General features: G+C 43.3%; 1 protein-coding gene across 3 annotated transcripts; it reads left to right on the top strand.

The window, feature by feature from the left end:
* The first annotated feature begins 330 nt into the window (after positions 1 to 330).
* On the top strand, positions 331 to 14,229 carry TMEM183A (transmembrane protein 183A). 3 transcript variants are annotated; one of them, XM_032652756.1, is made up of 8 exons: positions 331 to 553; positions 748 to 837; positions 1,652 to 1,819; positions 6,642 to 6,801; positions 7,679 to 7,859; positions 10,274 to 10,354; positions 11,965 to 12,120; positions 13,468 to 14,229. In XM_032652756.1, the coding sequence occupies exons 1-8, from the start codon at positions 445 to 447 to the stop codon at positions 13,651 to 13,653; spliced, it is 1,131 nt and encodes a 376-aa protein (XP_032508647.1). In that variant the 5' UTR covers positions 331 to 444; the 3' UTR covers positions 13,654 to 14,229. The 3 variants fall into 3 exon arrangements, with proteins under 3 accessions (XP_032508647.1, XP_032508657.1, XP_032508666.1); XM_032652766.1 differs by having other exon boundaries at positions 364 to 553; positions 6,645 to 6,801; positions 13,468 to 14,164; XM_032652775.1 differs by lacking the exon at positions 13,468 to 14,229 and having other exon boundaries at positions 364 to 553; positions 10,294 to 10,354; positions 11,965 to 12,101.
* The last annotated feature ends 11,361 nt before the right edge of the window (positions 14,230 to 25,590 follow it).

Genomic DNA, 25,590 nt, shown 5'->3' with positions numbered 1-25,590 from the left:
TATGTCTACGTGGCCTGAGAGATGGAGCACGAAGATGACAATAGATGTGCTTTTGGGATACTGAAGTGAACCTGGAGTGTGGACAGAGGCAGTAGCAGAAAAATCGGGGAGACCATAATGTAAACTCAGTTCTAATCAACGGGGTTGTGGGTTTCGGGTCTGAGACACCAAATCACCTTACAAGACGTATGATAAAAAAAACCCACACTGCCCAGAACCACCAGCTACCCTTAGGGAACCAGACGCAGGTTGACCCTTAGGCGCTGGATGATGACGTACTGCCTAGACCAGGTGGTGATTGGTTTCTGAAGAGGGGGGTTGGCCGCCAGTGCGACGCGGAGCCCTGTCCAAAGCCTCGCGAGAGCTGCGGTCCTGGAGCGGAATGGCTGCGGAGCCGGGCAGAGCTGGCCTTTGGCTCCTGCTTCCCGCTCTCTGGCCTGAAACATGGCCCGGGGTCCTGGCCCGCTAACCCGGCCTCGCCCCGACACAGTCGCCATGCCCAAGAGAGGAAAGCGACTCAAGTTCCGGGCCCAAGACGCCTGCTCTGGGCGAGGTGGGCGAGGGCGGGGGCGTTGAAAGGCTTGGGGCTGGAAGCAGGGAGGGGGCTGGACAGCACCGAGGCGAATGCTCGCCTGCCTGCGACGGGAGGGCGGCTGGACTGGGGACTTGGAGTGAGCAGGAAATCTTGGTGGGGAGGAAGCTGAGGAGAGAAGGCCTCCTCCTTTGAGGTTTGGTGCTGTGTTTCAGTGACTGTGGCGGATTATGCCAACTCGGATCCGGCCGTCGTGAGGTCTGGAAGGGTCAAGAAAGCCGTCGCCAATGCTGTTCAGCAGGAAGGTAGGCTTCCGACGAGTCTTTTCAGACTCAGTGAAGAGAGAACTAGGTGCTTTATTTTCCTGGGATTCTGCCTCAATGTTTTTCTTGCAATCCTTTAGGCGTCTTCCCGTAAACATGCTTGCTCTCCTCGATGGTTACTCATATATTCAAGGGGAGGGGAAGGATTAGTCAAGAGCAGTAGCAGTTTCCGTAGCAGAAATATTTTATTTCTGTCTTCCCATAAACAAACAAACAAACAAACAAAAAACTTTGCGTACTCTTCTTTGGTTTCCACTGCTTTCTTCCTGGTTATTAATCTTATTCCTGTTGTTCACATATATTCTCCACTTAACTCTGCTGTTTGCTTCTTTGTGTAATAACCTTGAACTATTTATTCTTTTCCTTTTCTCATGCTTCTCTTACTTTCAAGCTTCTTACTCAGGGGTCCTTGAAGCTTGTGTTTTCATGATATGTACTGTCTCCAGCCCAGGAATAATGTTAAATTCCTCTCAAACACTGCTCCTCAGAATTTATGCAAATGAAAATAGCATTCACCTTTTGCTTTTACCCTGAAGGGTTTATAGTGGAGAATAATTCACTCCCTTTTTCTTCAGGTCTGAAGCAGTTTCTGCAACTTTGGAGTCAGTTTGCTCATTACTTTCCAATTTTTTGTGTTTAAAATGCTATATATATATATTTTTTAAGATTCTCAGCTTCCTTTAGCAGACTCACACAGCTTTTGCTTTTGTTTTCTTTTTTCTTTTCCGTATGGATGCTGATATCCTGCCTAAGCCATGGTACTCTGCCATCTCATTCTCTTCTTATTTTCTTCTAGTCAAATCTCTTTGTGGCTTGGAAGCCTCCCAGGTTCCTGCAGTAGAAGCTTTCTCTGGGGCTGGTGAGCCCTGTGACATCATTGACAGCAGTGATGAGATTGATGCCCAGGAGGAAAGCATCCATGAAAGAACTGCCTCCAGAAAAAAGAAAAGCAAGAGGCACAAAGGTACAGGGCTCACTCTCTTTTGGATTATTAGTCCTATCTGTGGTGATAACTTGAAGCTGTCACTTTCTCAGTAGCACAAGAGGTGATACCAGTGGAGAACCAGAGTTTGGATCTTTCTAGTGGGACAGGACTTCAATATACCAGGGCTTTCTACTTATATCTAAAGTTGAGAGGAAAGGAGATTGGTAACAGTAGTAGCCATTCATTGAGAACATATCATTATCAGGTAAAATCCATATAGCAACAGGAAAGCAAAAAGCCTTTGCATTTCTGAATGTGTAAGGAAGCAGAGTTGTGACAAAAATGTTCTCTCTCCCAAATATGTGGTTTGTATATAACCAATTTCATTTCAGCGAAAGTTAGATTATTATCGTGGACTTTTAAGTGCTCTGCAATTGTTAATGCCTGCTTTGTGTCTAGTAGGTACTGTAGGAAATAGAAAAATGTGTGATGTTTATGTATTAGTGGCAATAAAACTTACACAAATGAAACAAAGAAAGGTAAACTAATGGTATACAATGTGCCAATGCATCATTCACTGGTTTGCTCCAGACTTAAGGAATCAGACTCTTGGGGTAGAGCCCAGAATTCTTAAAGCTAAAGTGGTTCTGATGATCAGCTAGAGTTAGGAGGAAACTAATGTAATAAATGATATGTGTATTTTTGGTCTCAGATCTGTGAGAACTTTCACCTATACTTGAGAATCAGATGACAGACTTTTGCATATGTTAAAATATATTGAAATAATCAATAAATTAATGAACTGACTTTGCTTTGAAGTTATACCAATTATTGTCAGTGATACCGCTCTTTTCCGGAACCAAGAATGTTAATAGACATTCCTAACACTTCTTTGTTCCTTAATTTCTTGCTTTAAATCCCTACTTGTCATCACCATTGTATTAGATATTTCTCTTGATTTTCCTTTTTGGTTTTGAGCACATTCCACATAAGAGCTTACAGACTTTTAAAACATCTTTATTGAGATAAAATTCATCTCTTTAAAGTGTACAATGCAGTAGTTTTAGTATGTTCTCAGAGTTTTTTTTTTTAACATCTTTATTGGCGTATAATTGCTTTACAATGGTGTGTTAGTTTCTGCTTTATAACAAAGTGAATCAGTTATACATATACATATATTCCCATATCTCTTCCCTCTTGCGTCTCCCTCCCTCCCACCCTCCCTGTCTCACCCCTCTAGGTGGTCACAAAGCACCCGAGCTGATCTCCCTGTGCTATGCGGCTGCTTCCCACTAGCTATCTGTTTTACGTTTGGTAGTGTATATATGTCCATGCCACTCTCTCACTTTGTCACAGCTTACCCTTCCCCCTCCCCACATCCTCAAGTCCATTCTCTAGTAGTTCTGTGTCTTTATTCCCGTCTTACTCCTAGGTTCTTCATGACCTTTTTTTTTCCTTAGATTCCATATATGTTAGCATACGGTATTTGTCTTTCTCTTTCTGACTTACTTCACTCTGTATGACAGACTCTAGGTCCATCCACCTTACTACAAATAACTCAATTTCATTTCTTTTTATGGCTGAGTAATATTCCATTGTATATATGTGCCACAACATCTTTATCCATTCATCCAATGATGGACACTTAGGTTGCTTCCATCTCCTGGCTATTGTAAATAGAGCTGCAATGAACATTTTGGTACATGACTTTTTGAATTATGGTTTTCTCAGGGTATATGCCCAGTAGTGGGATTGCTGGGTCATATGGTAGTTCTGTTTGTAGTTTTTTAAGGAATCTCCATACTGTTCTCCATAGTGGCTGTACCAATTCACATTCCCACCAGCAGTGCAAGAGAGTTGTGTAGCCATCAACATGATCTAAGTTTAGAACATTTCTATCAACTCAAATCTATTAGTATCATTCCTCATTCCCTCCCAACACTCTCTCCCACCCATCCCTTCCCCCAGGCAACCACCAATCTACTTCTGTCCTTACAGATTTGCCTATTCCGGGCATCTCAGATAAACAAAATCATATAATATGTGGTCTTTTGCGTCTGGCTTCTTTGACTTAACATAATGTTTTCAAGGTTCATCCATATTGTAGCATATATCAGTACTTTATTCCTTTTTATTGCTTTTTATTTGACTGTCATAAATGCTACTATGAAAACTCATGGATAAGTTTTTGTGTGAACATATATTTTTATTTTTGTCAGGTAGGAGTGAAATTGCTGGATCGCATGGTAACTATGTTTAACTTTTTGCGGAACTGCCAAGTTTTTTATGAAGTTTCCGTTTTATATTCCCACCAGCAATGAATGAGAGTTACAGTTTCTCCACATCCTCCTCAACACTTGTTATTGTCTAACTTTTTAAACTATAGGCATTCTAGTTGATGTGAAGTGGTATCTCATGGTTTTGATTTGCATGCTAATGGTGTTGAGCGTTTTTTATGTGCTTATTGGCCTTTTGTGTATCTTCTTTGGAGAAATGTCTATTCAAATTCTTCACTCATTTTTACATTAGGTTATCTTTTTATTACTGAGTTGTAAGAATTCTTATGTATTCAGGAGACCAGTCACTTATCAGATACATGATTTGTGGTTTACAAGCTCTTAGCTATAATTCATCTTTTACTTCCTTGCTGCACTTTACCCCCATTAGGGTCCTTCATTCTCATCAAACTGGTCTTTTTTTTCCCCCTCTTTTAGCTTTTTAAAAATGAAACATATACAAAAGAAGAGAGAATAGTGTAATGAATCCAATGTGGCTATTACATAGCTTCAGTTATCAACTCATGGTCACTTTTGTTTCAGCCACTACCCCCTCACCCCCACCTCAACACACACACACACACACACACACACACACACACACACACACACCCCATACACACTTGATTATTTTGAAACAATTTCCAGATATTCCATTTTTATATCTGTAAATATTCTGGTAGTTATCACCAAAAGATAAATGCTCTTAAAAAAATTATCACATCTAAAAAAGTTAGTAATTTCTTTTTTTTTAAAGCTATTTTATTATTATTTTTAAAATTTATTTATTTATTTTTGGTTGTGTTGGGCCTTCGTTGCTGCGCGTGGGCTTTCTCTAGTTGCAGCAAGTGGGGGCTATACTTCATTGAGGTGCGCAGGCTTCTCACTGTGGTGGCTTCTCTTGTTGAGGATCATGGGCTCTAGGCGCGCTGGCTTCAGTAGTTGTGGCACGCGGGTTCGGTAGCTGTGGCTTGTAGGCTCTAGAGCACAGGCTCAGTAGTTGTGGCACACGTGCTTAGTTGCTCTGCGGCATGTGGGATCTTCCCGGACCAGGGCTCAAACCTGTGTGGCCTGTATTGGCAGGTGGATTCTTAACCACTGTGCCACCAAGGAAGCCCAACAGTAATTTCTTAATATCATCAAAATCTTGTTAGACTTGTCTCTTTATTGCCCTCACATGTGTTTTGTTTTTTTAAATATCCAGGCTTCATGTTAGCTGTTTATTTCACTTGGAATACTTTTCCCCTTAACCTATGAATATCAAATTTTTTGTCCTTCATAACTTATCTCCATGAAGCTTTCCTTTGCTGATTCCATTTCCTACGTTTTGAAATTTCTTAATAATTGTGTGTAAAACATTGGCAATTTTTATAATTACTGAGTTTTGTCCCTAAGAACAGAAAATTTTTAATAGTACTCTGCTTTGTGAAAGTCCTCATGGGTCTCAGTGGAGGAAATTCTGATAGTTGTTTGCCTTCTCTTTTAGAGAGAGATTTAATGTGGGAGAAGGGGGCCCCAAATGTGGTAGGCTGAGCCTTAAATGGTTACTGGAGATTTCAAGAAGCATAAGAACCAAAAAAGACGATGTTGTTTTAGAAGCATTGATCTCTGTTACGAAGAACCTAATGCAAGAACCTGATTGAGTCATAGAGCTGCAGGAAGCAGCTAGAAAAGCAGAGGCAGCTTCAGGGAGGTAGTTGTAGGGGCTTTTCTGCTCAGGAAACAGAAAGAAAAAAGCTGTGTTTTGGATAGCTATATAACTAAGTCTCAATTAAAGATTATGGTTAGCCCCGATTCTGGTATCTCTGTGGAGTGTGAATTTTTATTTGAACCTGACATGTATAGTGGACCTCAGGGTCAAGAGAATTAATCCTAATGAGGTCTGAAGGAGGAAGAGGTGGGGATACATTATCACAGGGTATCCTTGAATACTGGATGCTTGTGGCCAGAATTGTAGATCAAGCTGACAATGAAACAAGAAGAAACCAGAAGACACATATCTAAGGCAATTACTGAGTAATGAAAATACACTGTAACTTACTTGGTTTTTTTAATTTAGTTTGTACTTTGAGGTTTCCTCATACCATCTTAAAATCAGTTTTATTTTTTAAATGACTGAATTGAAGAAAATGTTTGGTGGACGGGAACTGCAAGGGAAATCAAGGGCAGAATTTATAGTGAAAAGCTGGACTTGGGAGAAAACTGGGTTCTGTTTACCTTGAATACGTGCAACGTTCTGTTTTCTTACAGTAAAATGGACACAATAATATTTTCCTTATTTCCACTGAAAAATTATTATAGTTGAATGATATAATGTATGCAAAGGTACTTTGAAAACTTCAAAATAGTATGTAAATAGTGGTTAAATAAAGGCCTTAAGAACAAGACCTATTCACTTGGGCAACAGGAAACAAAAGTTTTCAGCAGCTAGAATAAGCAGGAAATGATGAGTTTGAGAGGCTTCCTTGGACCTATTTAAACCATTTTCTTAACTGTGCAAGCCCTGGGAGAATTGAAATGATTGGGGATCTTTATATGTGCATATAATAGAAGGTCAAAAGTTATAGTTCTTTTTTCTGTTTCAGAAGATCTGGATGGGGCTGGAGGAGAAGAGTATCCCATGGATATTTGGCTCTTACTGGCCTCCTATATCCGTCCTGAGGACATTGTGAATTTTTCCCTGATTTGTAAGAATGCCTGGACTGTCACTTGCACTGCTGCCTTTTGGACCAGGTTGTACCGAAGGTGCGACCACAGAGAGCTCACTGTTATCTGTGTAGCTTATTTCTTGTTGTTTTTGATTTGGAGCTACTCTCTGGATGGTGACCTCTTCTCACTTTCTCTACTGCATGCCTGGGCATGAACCTAGCTTTGAATTCCTTGAGCTCCTCTTTAATTTAAAATTGATATTATTAATTCATCTGGTAATTGTCTTCCCTATGGTTACCAACTTTTCTTCAGCGGTTTATCTTAGCTAGAATTTTCAGAAGTTATAGATGCCCATCTGTTTATCTTTGCAACTGGATTTGTTGTTTCTTAGATTTGCTAGTCATCTTGAAGTATCATATAGTCTTTGTAGTTATGCTGCTCTGTGTATAGTAGTGGTGAAGAGGGAGTGAATGATGTGATTAGTAAGAGGGCTGACTTTTGATGCAGGGTTAGAAGTGTAGTGAAGATTATAAATCGTCAGTAAGAATGTGGTGGAAGGGGATGGTGAGGTATCAGGGAGTAGAGAACTTTCTGAGACATGTGACAGGAGAACTTGGTGGATCTTCCCCAGTGCAGGTTCTTTTTGAGCAGCTGAAGAATATTGTACTGGTATAAAGTCAGAGACTTGCCCCCTTTTTAAAGTGAAATAGTGAGGATTTAAAATTTTTAAATGAATAGAGGAGTGCAGGATTACAAGGTATATTGGGTTTTGCATAGAAGAGACGCAAAAGTAGCTAAGAAGTGAAGGAGATAGTGATTTGTGTGTGTGTATGTGAGAGCACTAGGGACAAACTAACTACTGGCCAGTGGAATAGTATAGTAAAATTTGTACTGAGCCTAGGAGTCCTAGGAGACTGGCCTAGAGCAGAAGAGAGAGGTCACTTATTAGTAGGAGTAATGTGTCATGTTTTAGGCACTACACGCTGGATGCCTCTCTGCCTTTGCGCCTGCGACCAGAGTCAATGGAGAAGCTGCGCTGTCTCCGGGCATGTGTGATCCGATCTCTGTACCATATGTATGAGCCATTTGCTGCTCGAATCTCCAAGAATCCAGCCATTCCAGAAAGCACTCCTAGCACATTAAAGAATTCCAAAGTAAGTGACAATTAGTGTTGGGGTTTAACAAATGGACTCTTGTATAATGGGCCTGTTATCATGGCTTGTTTCCAGCTTCCTTGATGGGGTGGTCTAGGGCCATAGGTACCAGGCTGCTAAGGGACTAATGTAAACTTTCAGAGCTCATGGGTATCTCTTCTCCCAAGACATTCCTGCTGTGCTGTGTTGGCTCATGTTATCTTTACCTTAAAGCTTTCTTGTGCTTTTAGCATATTCCTTATTCTCTTTATTTTAATTTATCTTCATGCCCCTTATACATTGGGCCACTTTAGATGGTTTAGATGGTTTGATGGTTTGGGCTAGGAAGAACACAACTCAAATGGTAGATGTAAACTATAATTCTTAAAAGGTGCTTTAAATCATGATACAAAGATATAAAACAACTTACTAATTTTCTTTTTCTAATGTGACCTTGACATCTGGATTTCCACTTTCTTGTTAACCTTAAAAGATTCTGGTGTGGACTTCTTCAGCATTTGCAAAGTGCCCACTATTGCCAGGCTCAGGGGTGGGTTGTTTCAGAGACTATAAGGTACTTCCACTCATAGACTTTAGCCCTCTAAAATTCTTACTGTGTTCTAGGCCTTTCCTTATATCTTGGAATTTCCCCAGTAGTTTATATTTGTACATTGTATTCAAGGTTCTAGCATTCTTCTGATTTGTAAGTAGGTCTATAAGCCTTTGGTCCATTCTCTCCTTTTTTTTTGCCATAATGAAATATCTAGTGAACACATCTTTGCCAAGCTAGACTAGTATAGCATATATGATCGTTTAGGCAAGTTGATGTCTCGGCCTTTTTCTCATTCAACTAATACTATTGTCTAAATTTTGTATCTTTTGCGTTTGTTAATAACTTTTATTACTCTGTTCCTACCCAAAGTCTGGTGTTCTGTGGCACTTCCTGTTCTCTTCTGTTTTGTTTTTATGCTTTGGATGTTACATAATGATTCTTTTCCCCTAGTTCAGCTCTAGTGTGGTAACATTCTACCTGATACATATTGATTAAAAGGGAACTGTTGATTCGAGATCATCATGGTTCCCCCCAGGGTTGCAAACTGAGGTGGTCAGGGCCATTGGCTGAGCCAATTTAATGTCACACTAGCTGATGGATTTAGGGCAGGATTAGAATGCTGGGTGAGTAGAATTTCATTCCTTCTCCTTGTAATATGAGTGGACAGTGTATCATTTCACATTTATAGTTTTTCTCCCCCAAAAAACATTTGATCTTGTCAGGTGAGGTGGGGATCATCCCAAAGCTAACCATGCTAGGGGTGAATCAATTGTTGGGAGCAGAGCAGCGTTAGGCAAACTCCTCATGCTTGACACATCCTCGCGGCTCCAGTGCACAATGCAAGTGCTACTGCCTAAATCTAAAATACCCATGTCTTCATATTCTTATAATTGTATATTAAGTTTTTTAAGTGGACTAAAAAAGTGACTTTTAAGTGGCTAAAATCAAGGTGGTGATAACTAAGGTCTTAATCCAGACAGGAAGGCTAGGCTACCTGTCTGCTGCTTTTGTACCTGTTGTTAGAGATCTTCTGAAGAGGATGTGGGACCTGCAGTGGCAGGTGTCCCATGCATGGCCTTGCTAGTATAACCACATCGCATGGCATTCAGGAAGTTGCCAGCATGCCTAAGGGAAGTTGTCCCATGTTCCTGGACTCCACCTTTTCGTATTTGATTCTCCCTCTCTCTCTTTTCAGTAGCATAGCTTGTGTGGGACACTGGAGCCGTTGTGTTGGCAGCAGAAGTGTTTGCCCCTTAAAGCCAAGCCCATTATTTTTGATGGAACAGCAGGACCTACAGGGCATGTCTGAAGGGCAGGACAGCTGGCACGGCGGACGACCCACCCCTTATCCCCTGGGAGGTACTTAACTTCTTGTGTTAACCCTAGCTGTAGCCTGACTTTCCTTGAGGGGCTTACTCTAGACTGAATTCAGCTCACCTCTGTAGTTTCCATACCGGCTGTCTGCTCCCAGAAGGTCCTGAGTGGTTTGCTCCTATTACGTACAGGGCTGGCTGTCTCTGCCTGCCTTATGGCTTTGTTATCATCTTGTCTGGTGGCTACTGGCTGCCCTTATATTTTAATATAGAGGAGTGGCCTGCTGAATCAGATAATGCCCCAGTCTCTAGAGACCATGTTTCTGTCTTTAAAGATGAGAACAATAGGGGTTGACCTCAATAGCATCTGAGGTTGACTTATATTGGTACCTCTTCTCTTTACTGAATAGCCTTGGGATTGTCTCTTTTCATGTTGCACCAGTGTCAAATTGTAGTGGTGGTGCGGGGGAGGTGGGGGTTTCTATCCGTGCCAAAGTGAAATCTCAGCATTGGGACCGTGGCTGGCTTTAGTGCTAGCAAACAGAAAGGTTATTTTTATTTCCTTACAGTGCTTACTTTTCTGGTGCAGAAAGATTGTTGGGAACAGACAGGAGCCAATGTGGGAATTCAACTTCAAGTTCAAAAAGCAGGTGTGTGCTTTTATCATCTCTTTGCTTTTCAGGTAATAGCTTACTCTAATTTTACTAGACATAAAATTGCCTCATTAAAATCAGATAATACACATTAAAACATATAATGTCATAAAAATGAAAGAAAGAACTGTTTTGTGTGAAAGAGGCACAAAGATTTAATAGCTTAATGCAAAGAGTAAATAAACCTTGAGTGGATCCTGGATTAATGAACAAAGAGCAATAAAAGACATTTTTGGTACAATTAAAGAAATATGAGGATGCCCTGGATATTAGATTACATGAAATTATTGTTAATTTTCTTAGGTGTGATCATGTTACTAAGTTATATATGTATCTTTATTCATGTTGAATAAGGGTGGAATGCCAGTGTTACTTTCAAATGGCTTTGCCTCCCCTACCCCAAGAGTTCATGTGGTTTTTTTTTTCTTAATATGTGAATATATATAAAATGAGAGGTGAGGGAGAGAGAAAACAAACGTGGCAAAATATCCAGTGGTAAAGGGTATACAGGAGTTTATTGCATGGTTTTGTTAACTTTTCTATATATTTGAAGACTTTAAAAGTGGGGAAAAGGGAAAAACTTGTTATAACAATGTACTGAGGTTATTTGACTAAGAATTTTTTTGTTTTTCAAAGCAAATGTATTTGTAAACAACAATACTTCATATGGTTTTATATCTGAGGCAGTTTGGGCAAGCCATGGGGAGAGGGACTGCCAAGAGTCTATAAGAAGAGTAGATACTATTGCACCTTTATCTCTGCCTTTTTCTTGGACTGTACCTGAGATCTTGGCTACAGTGAGGATCTCTTCTGCATGTCTTTACTTCTTGTCCTCAGCAGCCTCATTTCCTCCACCTGTCTCCCATACTTAGTATCTCACTGAGGTGACACATTACAAATAGAATTACAGTTATCCCTCACTTGATGACAAGTGTGTTCCAGATAAGTTTGTATTTAAAGTAAATCATATTTTTACATTGATTTTTCAAAAACACGGTTCTAGGGATGAATTTTGGCTCTGATCATTTGCTTTTAATAAGATGTCCACAATCTATGATATCCATTAGATGTTGGTAGAGAGTCCACCATAGCAGCTTTTTGGGAGGGAACTGAGGGGCAATCTTCACAGTGTATACAAGCCAAGACCAGAGCTGCTGCAGGAAAGTGAATGCTAAGATTTCCTCTAGCTCTGAGAGTTGTGACTCTTGTTTTATGATGCCTGGAATTAGATGGCCACTTCTGCTTCCATCCCTTTTTGTGCAGCAGATGTTCTTTGGAGTCTGACAAGTCACAAGGAATTTGTGATCTCTCAAACATTGGAGGGCCTCTGATAGAGCTATAAGTTTCCATGTCTTGCCAGATGGTAGGAAACACCATCTAAATGAAGCACCCACTGTCACATTTCTCATCCAAATGTGTTTCCATGTCTTTCAAAGGTCAGATTTTCCTTGATCTGTATAGAAACTGATATGTATATTAAAGAGAGAAGAGATAACAGAAAAATGGATCTCAGCAGCTTTAGTTAAGCCATACCATTTTCATTGGTGGAGTCTTAGAGCCATAAACATTTTCTCTAACCCATTAGAGTAATTCTTAATTCTCTTCAGTCCCCTAGATTAAAGAGCAAGTGTATGGGAGGATTGCAGCCTCCCATTCAGTATGAAGATGTTCATACCAACCCAGACCAGGACTGCTGCCTACTGCAGGTCACCACCCTCAATTTCATCTTTATTCCAATTGTCATGGGAATGATATTTACCCTGGTAAGTGGAGACAGGATGTCATCCTCAGCTCTTTCATAGACTCACTATACTTAGGGTTTGAAAGAAATTTGTAAATTTAACCATTGAGGAAGAAATCTTTGAAGAATAATTTTAAACAAAATCTGAAAGCAGACTTGTATACTAGGAACAGACATATTTGTGAAGTTAATTATGTCTGAGAATATTTTACTTCTGTTTCCTTCTCTATAGTGAACAGAATGTTTTTGCATCTCCTGTGTAGTGCTCATTAATGTTTGAGAAACATTATCCCATTAAGGTTAATGAAGAAGCTTATACATGAACACAGTATGTCAGGACCTGAGGCATGCGTGTGGTATCATAAATGGAATATTAAAATGTAGCGTTACCAGCTCTGTCTTTTGTGTGATGCTCTGACTATTCAAGGTTTAGCTAAGAATTAGATTTTAGCTAAGAATTAGATTAGTAAACAACAAATATGCTTCTGGTGTATTTTCCGTGTTTTTAACATTTTTAACTGGATTGGCAACTGGTGAGTTCATGTAATTTATCTTCTCTGTATTTTAAGCTTATGTTCAGAGATATGTTTCCCCCTCCACATTGAAAATAGCATTATTCTTTTTTTAATGGTAAAATAAATAATTCATACTTCATGTGAAGAATTTAAATAATACATAAACACATTGAGAACAGTGAAGGTGACTTAGACTTCCGCTATCCTATAACTGCAGTTAACTTTTGGGGAACTGTTCTTTAATGTATCTGTTAATATATATTCAATACATGTATATACCCACTCTCTTAAATAATTTTGTATAATTGAGATTATGTCATATATCTGTTTTTATTGTAGGCATCTCTCATTAAGCCACATTAATGACTTATTTATATACTTATACTCCATATACTTCCTACTCTTAGAATTCTATACAGATTTACGTATACATAAACATTTAGAGATTTTGTGGTTTGTTTTCCAAAACAATGTGATCAGACCAGTTTCATGCATCTTGCTTAACTTGCTCAATAATATCTCATCAGAATCCCTTCAAGTCATCTCTTATAGCTCTAATCCAGTTTTTTAAAATTGTCATTAAGGTAGTCTATGTGCATGTGTCCTAATTTGTTCAGCCATTTGAGAGGCTTTCTTTAGCACAGTTTAAATATATGAAGCTAAGAAAAACTTATAAAAATCACCCTTAATTTTTAATATCTTTGCATAGAAAGATAGTATAGTGCTGTTGGTATAACTTAGAGATTATTTTGTGGCCTAGTTCATGTCAGTTTTCTAGATTGTCTCATTTTAGAGTGAGTCATAGGAAAACAAGGTTGTTTAATTTGAGTACCGAATTTATTTTTCCCTCCCAGTTTACTATCAATGTGAGCACGGACATGCGGCATCATCGAGTGAGACTGGTGTTCCAAGATTCTCCTGTCCATGGAGGTCGGAAACTGCGCAGTGAACAGGGTGTGCAAGTCATCCTGGACCCAGTGCACAGCATTCGACTTTTTGACTGGTGGCATCCTCAGTATCCATTCTCCCTGAGGGCATAGATACTGCTTCCCGTCACTGAGGGCAGCCCTGAGCTAGGCCAGTCCATTTGTAATCAGATTCCAGTTTGGAAGGGGCAGCTGATTGTATATCTGGTCAGTAATGCACATGCTCTTCAGGTTTCTGGGGCTCCTTCTAGGGGAAGGAGAAGGATTGAATCAGGAGTAAAAACATTATGATTTATAAACATATTTTAATGTAAAATTTTGCATTTGAAAGGTGAAACCTGGCCCTATTTTCTGTGTTAAACCCCATTTGGTGCTACTGAGTTTGTTCTTTATTCTTTTATCCCAGCCAGAGTGGATGATCTCGCTTTAGGGGAAAATTAAACTCTTAAATCTCCAAACAAGGAAATTTCAGCATTCCCTTATGGATCAGAGTAACCTTAGAGGCTTAAAATTGTTGCTACTGTTGCTTCCAATTTAGCTGCCCCTCAAATTCAAGTGAATATTTCCTCTTCTCCCTTTACCCCTCTCTAGAAATAAAGCAGGTGACAGGGTTTTCATAAACTTATGAGATTGACTTGTGTATCTTTCTTTAAAAATATTTGTCACATAAATATTTTTCTGCCAGTTTTGGATTTTAGGTATTTTTTTTTTTTGCATGAAGCTGATAGTAATGATAATGATTTTGTGCTACACTAGGAACTTTTCATAATATCTCTAGTTCTCACAATCCTGCAAGGTAGGTGATACTATTCCCATTCTCTGGCTGAAAAAGCTGAATCAGTGACTTACCCAAGGCCATACTATCCAATAAGTGGCAGAGCCAGAATTCTGACCCAGGTCCTTTTGCTGTGCCACAATTTAAAAGGTCAGTCTCATTATTCTTGTGGTAGATGGTGGCACAGGGGAGCAGGCAGAGTGTACATAGATAGAAAGAGTAAAAGGGTGAGTAAAAAGTTGATTGTGGTATACCTTATCCCTGATCAGCCTAAAAGTTACATAAGATTGATGAAAGAATCTTTTAAATATGTGTTTCCAAGTAAAATGTAAAACAAATCAAGACAGTTATTGCAGGAAGGATAGTGATATTTTCATTGAATTGTTAGAAGGGCATTTATTATGAAGGTCATTAAAAAATTGCATTCTCATATTGAAACCAGACTCCTGCACTATAAGAATTCAGTGACTCCTTTGCTCTGCTCTGCCCTGTGCTGCCTATGAGAGCTTGGCCTTTTATCCCTGCAGAAATGCTCATGTCCTCTTGGTGAGAGGACTTGGTATAGCTTGTGTACTCTGAGAAGAGGATCATGTTTTTGTTTTGTTTCTGCTAACAAGATAAGTTTGCTGCTTGTCTCCTCCCACCTGCCCCCCACCCAAATTAGCTAGGGAGCTGGATGTTAGCTAGAGGTGGCATCACGACCATATTCTTTAAACATGAAAACCTCATGGGGGTAGTTATTATCATGAGCTTGACTGCTAAATTAGTGTGTTGTTTTTTTCCTTACCATTCCCTACCCCCTGCTATTTAAAGAATATTCTTAGGAAGCACCTGCTTAATACAGCTGCTAACAGCTAACCTTACCCTGCACTGAGGGTGGTACTCAAGCTGTTCACACAGAAAGTGAGCCTGGGTCAGTGAAAACCAGAATTTGGACAGTTAAATGATAAAAACAAAAAACCCCTGAACAATATGCACCATCTCTACAATCAGAAGTTGCCTCTTTGAGGCAAGAGGAGAGAAGCACACAGTCCCTAGTTCCCTGAATTAAAGATGCCATGGAGCAGAAGGGAGTTGTCCTGGTGGATTTTGTGTCCCCCATTTAGGAGTCACTTTTAGAAGGGGAGTGAAATAAATTCGGCTTAATAATTGTGTTCTGACTGATCTTCCTAGTTTTTGTATGAAACTCCATGGTATGATGATATTGCCTCAGCTGTTCTCTTAGTGTAATATTGACAGACACTTGGTAAAGTATGTTATCAAAGGTTATCATGGCTTCAGCCTTCCCTCTGCACTGACTGAGTTGCCTTTTCTAGGATGATTCCTGATTCATTAGTGAAAGGATATGAAGTGTCTCAGGGATTTCCTTTTGATGAGAACCTGAAACTACCTGGAGAAGAGTTGGAACTTTCTGAACTGCTTTTGTAAAAACTGCTTTGTACTTGTCACTTCCTTAAATATGTACCTTGATTTTGCTCTAAGGGTCAGACAAACAAAATACTTAGCTTCATTTCTTACCCCTCAAATAAATCAGAATTACTCAGATTTTCCTGCCTTCTACCAAAGATACAAGGAAACTAAGCCAAAAGGTGAATATATTGCAGGAAAGAAAAAAATTAATGGTTATATGTGCCACTGATCTCAACTACAGCATTTGTTGCTGATATAGAACATGTGTGTGTATAAGTCTGTACACATGGCATGTATATAAAAATCTTTCACACTTGTAGCAGTGTGTACTGGGTATTGGAAAGGATTGAGTAGGCACTGTGATGATACTTCACAAACTAGATGGGAAAGATGCATTAATAGCCACAGGTGACAGGGTAAGGAGCAATTCAAGAAAACGTACAGATTTAACCAAAATTTCTCAGGAATTTTGGCATTGAGACTGTCTTCATACTATGTATATATAATAGACAAACATTTCATTTTATAGTAAGTGTTAGCACAGCCAAATACCTGAATTCAGGCAAGCGACACAGTTCACTGAAGTGCACCCTAGGGAAATATATCTGGATTAGGTTTCTCCACTTACAAAATGGGTACAACCAGAGTAAAAGTAGTAAATGGGCGCAAGAGAAAGGTGACGAACCATTGGCAGACAATTACAAGGCCAGTACGGAGGCCAATTTAGAGAGCAGGTGGTTAGAGACAAAGGTAAGTTCAAAGGGATATGTGCTGCACCTCACTGGGAAGGAGGCAGGACTCCGCTGGGCTCTGAAACTTTACTGGCGTTGGGTAAAAACCTCGGCTCTCCGCCACCTCGTAAGGGACTCTCCGGGCAGAACCAAGATGGCGCGCAGCATCAAAGAGGCTCCTGTGTCACGTGTGAGGGAGCGCCGGGGCGGAGGCGTGGCCTCGAGGGAGTCGGTCAGGCCCCGCCCTTGAGGTGGGGCCAGGGACTGTCAGCAGAAGGAGCGGGTAGGACCTTGAGGAGGGGCGCCACGGCGCTGGTGGAGGCTGCAGCTACGTCCGCGCCTGCTCGGCTCCCTAGGACGCGTCGGGCTCCCGGGGTCCGGGGTGGCTTCTTGCTCGAATACGAGCTGCCCGGCCTTCAGTGATTGCAGGCAGGTGAGCGTCCAGAGCCCGGGTTGGGGAAGGATGCCTCTTTTTCCCACTTTCAGCTCCCCTCACAGTTTGGGGAGGGGGTCTCAGTCTAGCGGTTCTGGGGAAACAGCACCTTTTTACTCAAATGTGTCGTCTCCTTTAGACTTCGCTACTGCTGCTTCTGCCGCCACTCACCAGCCTTTGCAGTGCCCTGTGCCCTTGGAGGTGAGAATGGGGGGGGGGGGACGATTCTCGATTTGCGAGGAGGGCGTGGAGTTCGCCTTCAGCTCTATCAGCTTGGGGAGGGGGAGTTGAGTTGGCAACTCTCCCGGTGGGAACTGGATGGACTGCGCCCCCATTTCCCCTCCAGGAGAGTCAGAGAAGAGCCTGGGCCAGCTCCGCTCCTTTGGCACAAGAGGTACTGAGGTCTTCGCTCTTCCCGGGGGTCTTATTCCTTTCCACGTTGCTCATATCACCCGTTCTTAATATTGCTAGCTCTCCATTCCTCGAACTGCCAGTCTCAGGCTGTGCCAGAGATGCCCCCATCTCTGCAGTGCCAGGGCGGTGGGGTGGAAGGAGCGGCCAATCCGAGGTCTGGTGAAGGTGGGGTTGAGTGTGGGCGCAACCGTAAAAGAGTGCTGGAATACAGATTCCTGAGCTGGGAGGGTGGGAGTGGGGAACTGACTTTCGACCACGCAGTAGCGGTGTTTTCCCCGTACAGTTTGGTGGTGGGTGGGAAGAGAGAGGTCCGGTTGAAAGACTTGGAAACGAGGTGTGGCTGGGTTTTTTGTTTTGAGGAAGAGGGATTGAGGACAAGGTACCACCAGGTGCTAAAGTCACCTTTGAGGAGAGGTATGCTGGTAGAGGGGTGGGGGAATTGGGGCTGCTGTCCTATGTGGTGAGCAAGTGGTTAAGGAGGAGACTGCTTAGCATGGAGATCCCCTCCTGGAGGGAGCTTAAGGGGCTGCTCCAGTAGCCACGTTTCAGGTTCTTCCCCCAGTCTTCCCCGTTGGAACTGGTACCTAGTACTTTGTTTGACATCCAACAAACATTAATTGGGCACCTACTATAATGCCAGACACCATGCTAGGTGCTAAGTCTTCTGAAGGCAATTTAGGGCTATGGAGCACCTGAAAGGTACACACAGTAGACACTGTTAACAGCTCTGCACACCGCCAGCCCCCGCTCCCCGCCCTCCACCAGCCCCAATTTTGTTACATTGCTATTGGATTAGAAAAAGCCAGAGCCCTGTCCACATCCTTTCAAATAACTGTCTGAACTGGATTCCAACCTATCCACCCCCTACCACTATTAATTAGCAGGCAGTCCCAAGGAAAACTACCTTAGCAAAAGGAACAGTTTGAATGATTTCCTTTGGCTATTTTCTAGAACTTTGTCCTGAGGTGTGAGGAGGCTGCCTGGGATAAAAGGTATCTCAAGATAAAAATGAAGCAATGAATGGCACAATGGTTATCGGGGGCCAAGAATGCACTAGACACCCAGCACAATGGGAGACACCATCTCTGGAAGATAGAAGAGTAGGGGTGGGGGGATGTGAAAGGGAAATCTCGTCCAGTGGTATCTGGGCATGTGCAGCTGAGCACGTCATGATGCCAGAACTGTGGCATGTATAAGGAAGGTCTGGCAGCTGGGTGCTAAGGAGAGATTGGAGGGGCAGGGCAGGGCAGGCAGACAGGCTGCTGGGTCTCCTGTCTAGGAGATTGCTGAAATCTTAGAGCTGAAAGAGCTGTCAGGGATTGCTTGTGGATCCTTTCAGAGAGAGCCTCTGAGGATAGCAGGGTGAGAGCTAGGGAGAGGAGCAGGGCCAGGGAGGTGGGGGCCAATGGGGCTTTAGGATATGGGGGAGATAGCTGAGGTCTTTCTATGCCAGGGACACTCTACTCTGGGGCTTTAGGCCCTTGGATGGGTTGACATAGAAACAACGTGTGGTTTCTGAGTGGTATGGATTTGTGTGTGGTGTGTGTGTGCTGGAGAGGAGGAGTTGGTATGGAGCAGGGAGGACTGAGTGAAAGCTGCCTCAGAGTCTAGGTCCCAGGTAGGGAATTGGGAGAAATGGAGGGGAAGGAGTGGGGTCAGAGGGCGGGGTGAGTGTGTACTGCAGCCACATGAAGTCACCATACATCCCCCCTCTGGCCTGCTTGCTCACTGAGCTATAATTAGCTCTGGAGGGCATGTGGTGCTGGCTCACAGGAGTGTGGCACTTGGGATGGCCAGCAGAGTAAAGAGTACTCAGAGAGGTGCTGGTGCTGGGCGAACTCTGAGAGGGGGTGTTTCTAGGGGACCTTTTCTGAATTGGGAGTGGCCTGTTAGGACCTGAGAATGTCATGGGGAAATAGCAGTGGGGGAAGGAGCTCTAAGCCAGGATGGTATGAAACTCCAGGGCTGGCAGAGCCTGAGGACTCCCCTCTTATCTCCTGGCCACTGGCTCACCAGTCACACAAGAAGCATGACTGCTGCCCAGCTCATTGCTCTGCTTTCAGAGAGCATTGGGAGCTGCAGCCCCCCACCTCCCTCAAGTGTCTTCTGTTCCCCCAGGTGAAGTCAGTTCTAATCCAGAGCAGTTTCCTGCCTGTCAGTCAGGGGCTGAGAGGCCTTGGCTGGGGTTGCTTCATTCTCAAAGAGCTGGAGGAGAAACTATCACCAGTTAATTCAGTTGGTCATACTCCAAGTGGTGCTCAGTGTTGACCCCCAGGCTGTGCCAGAGACTGAATCTTTGATCACATGCTACTCCGTATTGCTCCCAAATGATTACTTGTATATCTTAAGTTCTTTCAGGTAGACTGTGAACTTGTTAAGGGTAAAGATTGTATCTTACTTGCCTTTTGTATCCATGACAATTCCTAGCTAAGTAAGTAATCTACTACAGAATAGGAAGTCTACTGACAGTAATCGTTGGATTGAATTAAAGAGATCTGTCTTCAGATCCTCTGGGTTCAATGAAACCTCCTTGCAACTAGAAATATTTAACCAGGAGCAGAGGATCCTCTGGGGACCCAATACAGTGGTATTAAATCAGTGGGGGAATTAGATTCTATAGGCAGTGAAGTGAAAATTCCTAGATCTCCCATAAAGCCATGGTATGTGGTTTAGGTTTATAACTCTGAATAATAATACTAATGTACAGATATAGTATATATTATATAGTAATTATAAAAATACATAATGTATACAATGATTTAAAAGAGTATTTAAGTACAAGTATAATTTTGTAGTTAAGTGTCAGATGAAATAGCTGGTTTGCATTTAGAGGCCTTTATTGCTCACTTTGCCCAGCCAGTGGAATTTTATTTATTCTCATAAATTTATTCTCATAAATTAAATGCATGTCTGATGTGACTTCATGGCCACTGTCTTCAGATAGATAACTGTCATTTTAAAGGAGAGATAGGTTTCCATTTAATTTAAGAAATACTTCCTTAGGACAATAAGGGATTCCTCATTTAGTTGTGAGCTCCTTATTCCTGAAGGATAATCAAGTAAAGACTGAACTGTCAGGGATGTTGTGGAAGGAGCTCCCTGCCAGGGTGGGAGGTTGGCCTGCATGGAATCTGCAGGAATCTGCAGTTCCAAGTATGGGCAGGGGTGGGGGTCGGCACTGGATGATAGAGGTTCTTGACAGCTACTACAGAAGAGGATTTTCCTGTGTTTGGCTTAGAACAGGGGTCCCCAACCCCCAGGCCACAGACAGGTACCAGTCCAAGGCCTGTTAGGAGCCAGGCAGCACAGCAGGAGGTGAGTGGCGGGCCAGCGAGCGAACCTCCATCTGCCGCTTCCCATCGCTCCCCATCTCTCACATTACCACCTGAACAATGCCCCCGCCAACTCCGTCCATGGAAAAATTGTCTTCTACGAAACCAGTCCCTGGTGCCAAAAAGGTTGCGGACCGCTGGCTTAGAGGATAGCTGCTGAGAGGAGGGCCTGGGAAGTGCAGCCAGGCCAGGAGCTTGACGTTGACTGTTCCGTGAAGAGTGAGCATTCTGGGAGACTTAGGGGGTGACCACCGCCATCTCTAATGCACACGGAGCCCTGGGCTTGGGAGATTAGGCAGTAGAGCTCTGATGGATGGTGGTGAGTAGAAGGGTGGGCTGGGCCCAGTTCCTTGACCTCAGCTCACACTAGGCCAGTTGTGGAGTACCCCCAAATGTTGGCCCTTGTTTGGGACAGAGCACATGGAACAAGTGGAATTTTCATTCCTTAATTATTATCCTCATCCTTCCCTCTCATACATTCCCACAGAAATTCAAGACCACATATACACTTGCACTCTTTCATCACCAGTGGTACGCTTTCATGATCATGCACACACACAAAGCTCTCACGGCACCCATGAGCTCTTATGAACATACATGGTTTCATGACTCCCAGATGCATTCTCACGACCACAGTCGTATACCATCATGAGCCCTGTCATACACTTGTGACCACACACATCCACACACAATCTCACCATTATACATACTCATTCAGGACCCCATTCTCATGACCATACTCTTACACACACACACACACACACGCTTCTCTTTCATGATTACACATTTACGCCACAAATTCTCATGACTATGCACTTACACACTCTGTTGTGTGAATATACATGCCTTCCCCCACATTCTCTCTGTGTCATAACCACATATAGCCCCCATACTTTTGTGACCACATACACATACACACTTTTTGTGGTGCCTACATGTCTCTGGGTAGTTCTGTGTACTCTAGACCTTTCACACCCCAGCACCTGGCAGCACTCCCTTCTGGTGTTCCTGATTACCCCTGAGCAGTTCTGTTTTCTGCTACGTGACAGCCCTCTAATCTGATGGGCTGACCTACTAACGCAGAAACCTCTGAGCAGTTTTTTGTGAACACCAGAGGACCCATATTTGTCCCACACAGACCTCTAGTTTGAAAGATTTTTATCCTCCAAATAGATGACATTTATGACTTTGTTCCTTCTCTTGCGAACATTATTTGAGGACATCTGTAAGTGTTAATCAACGGCTCTGATTAGCAGAAGATGGCTAGGGTTACTGTACTTAATGATGTAAGTTCAGCGAAAGCCAGGTCCTGCCTATCTTAGCTTTTGTAAATAAATGATCTCTACTAGACATTTAGAATGTGGGCCCCCAGTGTCACCTGTGTAGCCTTCCCAGGTTTTTTTCTCTGTTGCATTGATGTGCTGCCTCTCTGAGAGAACATGTATTTATTTTAGCAGAGGTCTCTGTAGACAATACTTACCAGGGATCTTCTAACCTCTTTTAGGCCTGGAACCCTTTTATACAAATGAAACCTTAATCACATGTCCAGTAAAATTGACAGACTTGGAGTTGATGAGATTAAAGAAAGGAAAGAGGGTTCAGAGCCCTTTGTGTCTGTCTCACCTCTTTCCCCTTTTTTCGTCCCGGGCTGCCCCAAAGGTACTATATCATAAAGCCCAGTTTGCAAATCCCTGGCTTAATTTAAAGATGTAGTTGTGATGGCTGTAATTTTGAAGCGGAACTATTCTGGAGGTGCACAGAGACTTGCAGTCCTCCTTTCCCCAATAGCCTTTGACATTAGTCCTCCTGGGGTGGTGAGAATGCGAGTAAGCATACGGCTAGGCATGCCCGGGGCAGCTGCAGTTTATATCTGTGTCCTGGTGTGGTTGTTAACAGTGCTTCCATTCACTCTCCTGGTTTGGACAGAAAGTTGTTTGCTTACCCAAATGATAGGCCGTGTCTTAGCAAGAGGTGGTTCATAGCTAACTCCTGGGGAGCAGCTGGAGGGATGGGCTTCACAGATACGGGCCCAGAGGAACCTGTCAGATAGAGAGGCCTCTTCCTGAATCAGCAGGATGCGCCGATGTTCGGAAGTTGAGTATCTGGGCTGGCAGTCAGTGCTAACCTGTGCTTGGGTAGCATTTTATACTTTTCAGAACAGTTTCGTGTCTCTTAACTCCTTTGACCCTCATGACACCCTGTAAGATCACTGTCTCGTGTTGTGTGTTACAACCTTCATTTTCCAGATTTGGGAACCTGATGCCCAGAGAAAGTCTAACTGCTGGCCTTTTAGGGGCCCAGGGAACTGGATGATTTGACTTAGAAGTGATTTGTGGCCAGCAGTGAGAAACTGTCAATAAAGCTTTTCCAAGAGTGTTTTTCTCTTGGAAGGCTTCCTGTAGCTAATACAGATTTTTAGTTTTCTTATTGTAATTGGAGTGGGCCCAGCCTTGAGGTGCTTCAGGAGCCTGGGGTGCTAAGAGTTAACACTTACTGAGTGTTTGCTGGACACGGATGTCAACACTTTGCATATGTTAGCTCTAGTAATCCTCACATCAGCTATGTGAGGTGAATATTATTGTCATCTCCATTTCACAGATGAAGAACGGAGGCTCAGAGAGATTAGGTGTCTTTCCAGAGTCACACGTCAGTGGAGGAGCCAGCCCGTCAGCCTGCTCCAGAGTCTTCCTTTCGAGGCAGGAGTGGCCTCCATCTTGCTGTAAAGAAGCTTTAATTTTTCGGAGGGGAAGACAAATGAACCTATTCCCAGGCCTTGAGTCAGTTTTTTCTATTTTAGAGTTGCCCTTCTTTAAAGTTGGTCAGAGATACACTTCCCAGAATGACTCTGTCACATGTATCCATTCAGCTCCTTGTATGTTAGGACCATGGTAAGTGTTGGAGCATCCAAAGATAGTTAGGTTAGAGTCTTCAGATGAGTCTGTGTTGTACAAACAGAGGGAAAGGCTGTGCTGGGTCAGTGGAAGAGCCAATCTTATGTATGGGGGGGAATCAGAAAAGGCTCCATGGAGAAAGTGGTATTTAAGATGAGCTTAGAAGGGTGATCAGGAGTTCCTTAGACTAACATGGAAAGGAAGACTGAGGCAGGCCAGGTGAGGTGCTAGAAGCTCATGAGCAATAGGTGGGCTCTGGGAGCATGACAGTGGGCAGAGCTAGGGAGTAGCAGGGGAGAAAGGGCTTGACTGGGCTTTGGAGAAGAGGATGAGTGAGGGCAAGTCTTCTTGGGGTGTTGAGCTGGATAGGGAGAGGAACAAGGGAGGAGGAGAAGCTTCTGGATTAGAGGAAAAAAGAGGTGGGGAGTGAGACTTCATTCTACTGGGAGGATGGTATCTGAAAACCCCACAGGATGAGGGGGGCTGAGGGCTCAGAAGAACGTGTTTCTGTAGCTCCTGTGGGAATGTGGTATGGTATGGGGAACTCAGGCAGTCTCCTTACAACTCAGTATGGAGCCAGCTAGGCGGTAGAGGGAGAGAATTGGGTAGGTGGTAGATGAGGCTTTGGAGACAGGTCACTTCCAGTGGGGGAGTGGCTGCCTCATGACCGTGATGCCTGTTACACAGAGGCCTTCGCTCAAGCTAGAGGAGGATCAGTGGAGGAGGCCCGAGGTGAGCTATCCCTAGGCTGCCATCTCCCTGGATGAAGGCGACAAGGGCCGGGCCCAAGTGCCTTGGCCTCTTGGAAGAAACACGATGCCTGAAGGAGTCATGTCCACTCCCTCTTCCTCCATCCCCTACCCGTCTTTGGAGTCAGACAGACTGGACTTGAATCCTAGCTCTTCCTCTTACTAGCTGTAATAGACTTGATTACATGACTTAAGTCCCAATTCTCACATCTGTGAAATGAGAAGAAGAATTGTGTCTTCCTTGCAAGGACTTGTGAGGATTAAAGTAAGTTAATATATGTCCACTGACAACACAGTGTCTGGCACATGGTAAATATTGAATAAATCATAGTTGCTATTATAATTGTTATTATTTTCCTAGATGACCACTTCCCTCCCCATTTCCTCAGGTCTTCACCCTTTTGGGTGGGTATCTGACCTCCCAATTGGGTGGGTATCTGACCTTCCTCTCTTACCTCTTTACCTTGAAGCGCCCTCTTTGTGTGGCTCATGGCCCACTTAGACTTGAGCACAGCTCCTGGAAGCTTTGCCCTGGCCCTTTGGCTTCTATGGGAGCTGGTAGCTTTGCCTTTGCCGAGCTGTCTCACCGTGGTGGGGCCTGCCATCTGGCAGGGCAGTGGGGAGCCAGCCTGTCTGTGTGTGCATGTGGCCAGCTAGAGCATCAGACCCAAGTGCCCATCCCTCCTGTTTGTTAGGAAAAGATGGGGGTGATTTTGGGGGAGCCAAAGAGGCCTCAGAGTCTGCCTCTTCTGTGTTTAAAACCCCAGAGGCCTGGTTTTCATCTGACCCCTCCCTCCTCACACACACATCAGCTCAGTCTGGAGCCCTTCTCTGTTGTGTCACAGCCTGCCCACACTCCTCACTTGGCAAAACCCCTCACATATGTTTGCTTTGGGGGCTGGTAGCTTTCGCTTCTGAATCAGGACTTGTGAGTGTTACTTAGAAATTATGCAGGAGCTGAGGAGGCTTGTGTTAGGCTGAGATGATAATTGCGCTATTTAAAGATGGCCATGGAGCCAGGAAGAGCCAGGCGTCCTGATGTGGCTGTCTTCAAGCTCCCATCTGCTCACCATGCTTGTGCAGTTTGTGGGGACGGGGAGAGGAAGTCCTGGACAGTCATCTCACGGGCATCTGTCTGGCGTACATCTCTGGGCTCATCTTCAACTTGCTCTACATGTTGCCAGTTCACTAGGGCAAGTGGAGTCGCTACCTGGCTCTTGGTTTGGAAGGAGGCTGGGAAAGGGCTGATGGCACTGAAGCCAGCTTCTCAGTTACCAGAATGACTCGGAGGATTTGAGGAGGCCAAGTCAGACCAA

The sequence above is a fragment of the Phocoena sinus genome, chromosome 1, assembly GCF_008692025.1.
Source record: "Phocoena sinus isolate mPhoSin1 chromosome 1, mPhoSin1.pri, whole genome shotgun sequence".
Taxonomy (NCBI): Eukaryota; Metazoa; Chordata; class Mammalia; order Artiodactyla; family Phocoenidae; genus Phocoena; species Phocoena sinus.
Note: the sequence above shows the minus strand (reverse complement) of the source record. Positions and strands in the feature narration are given on the sequence as shown.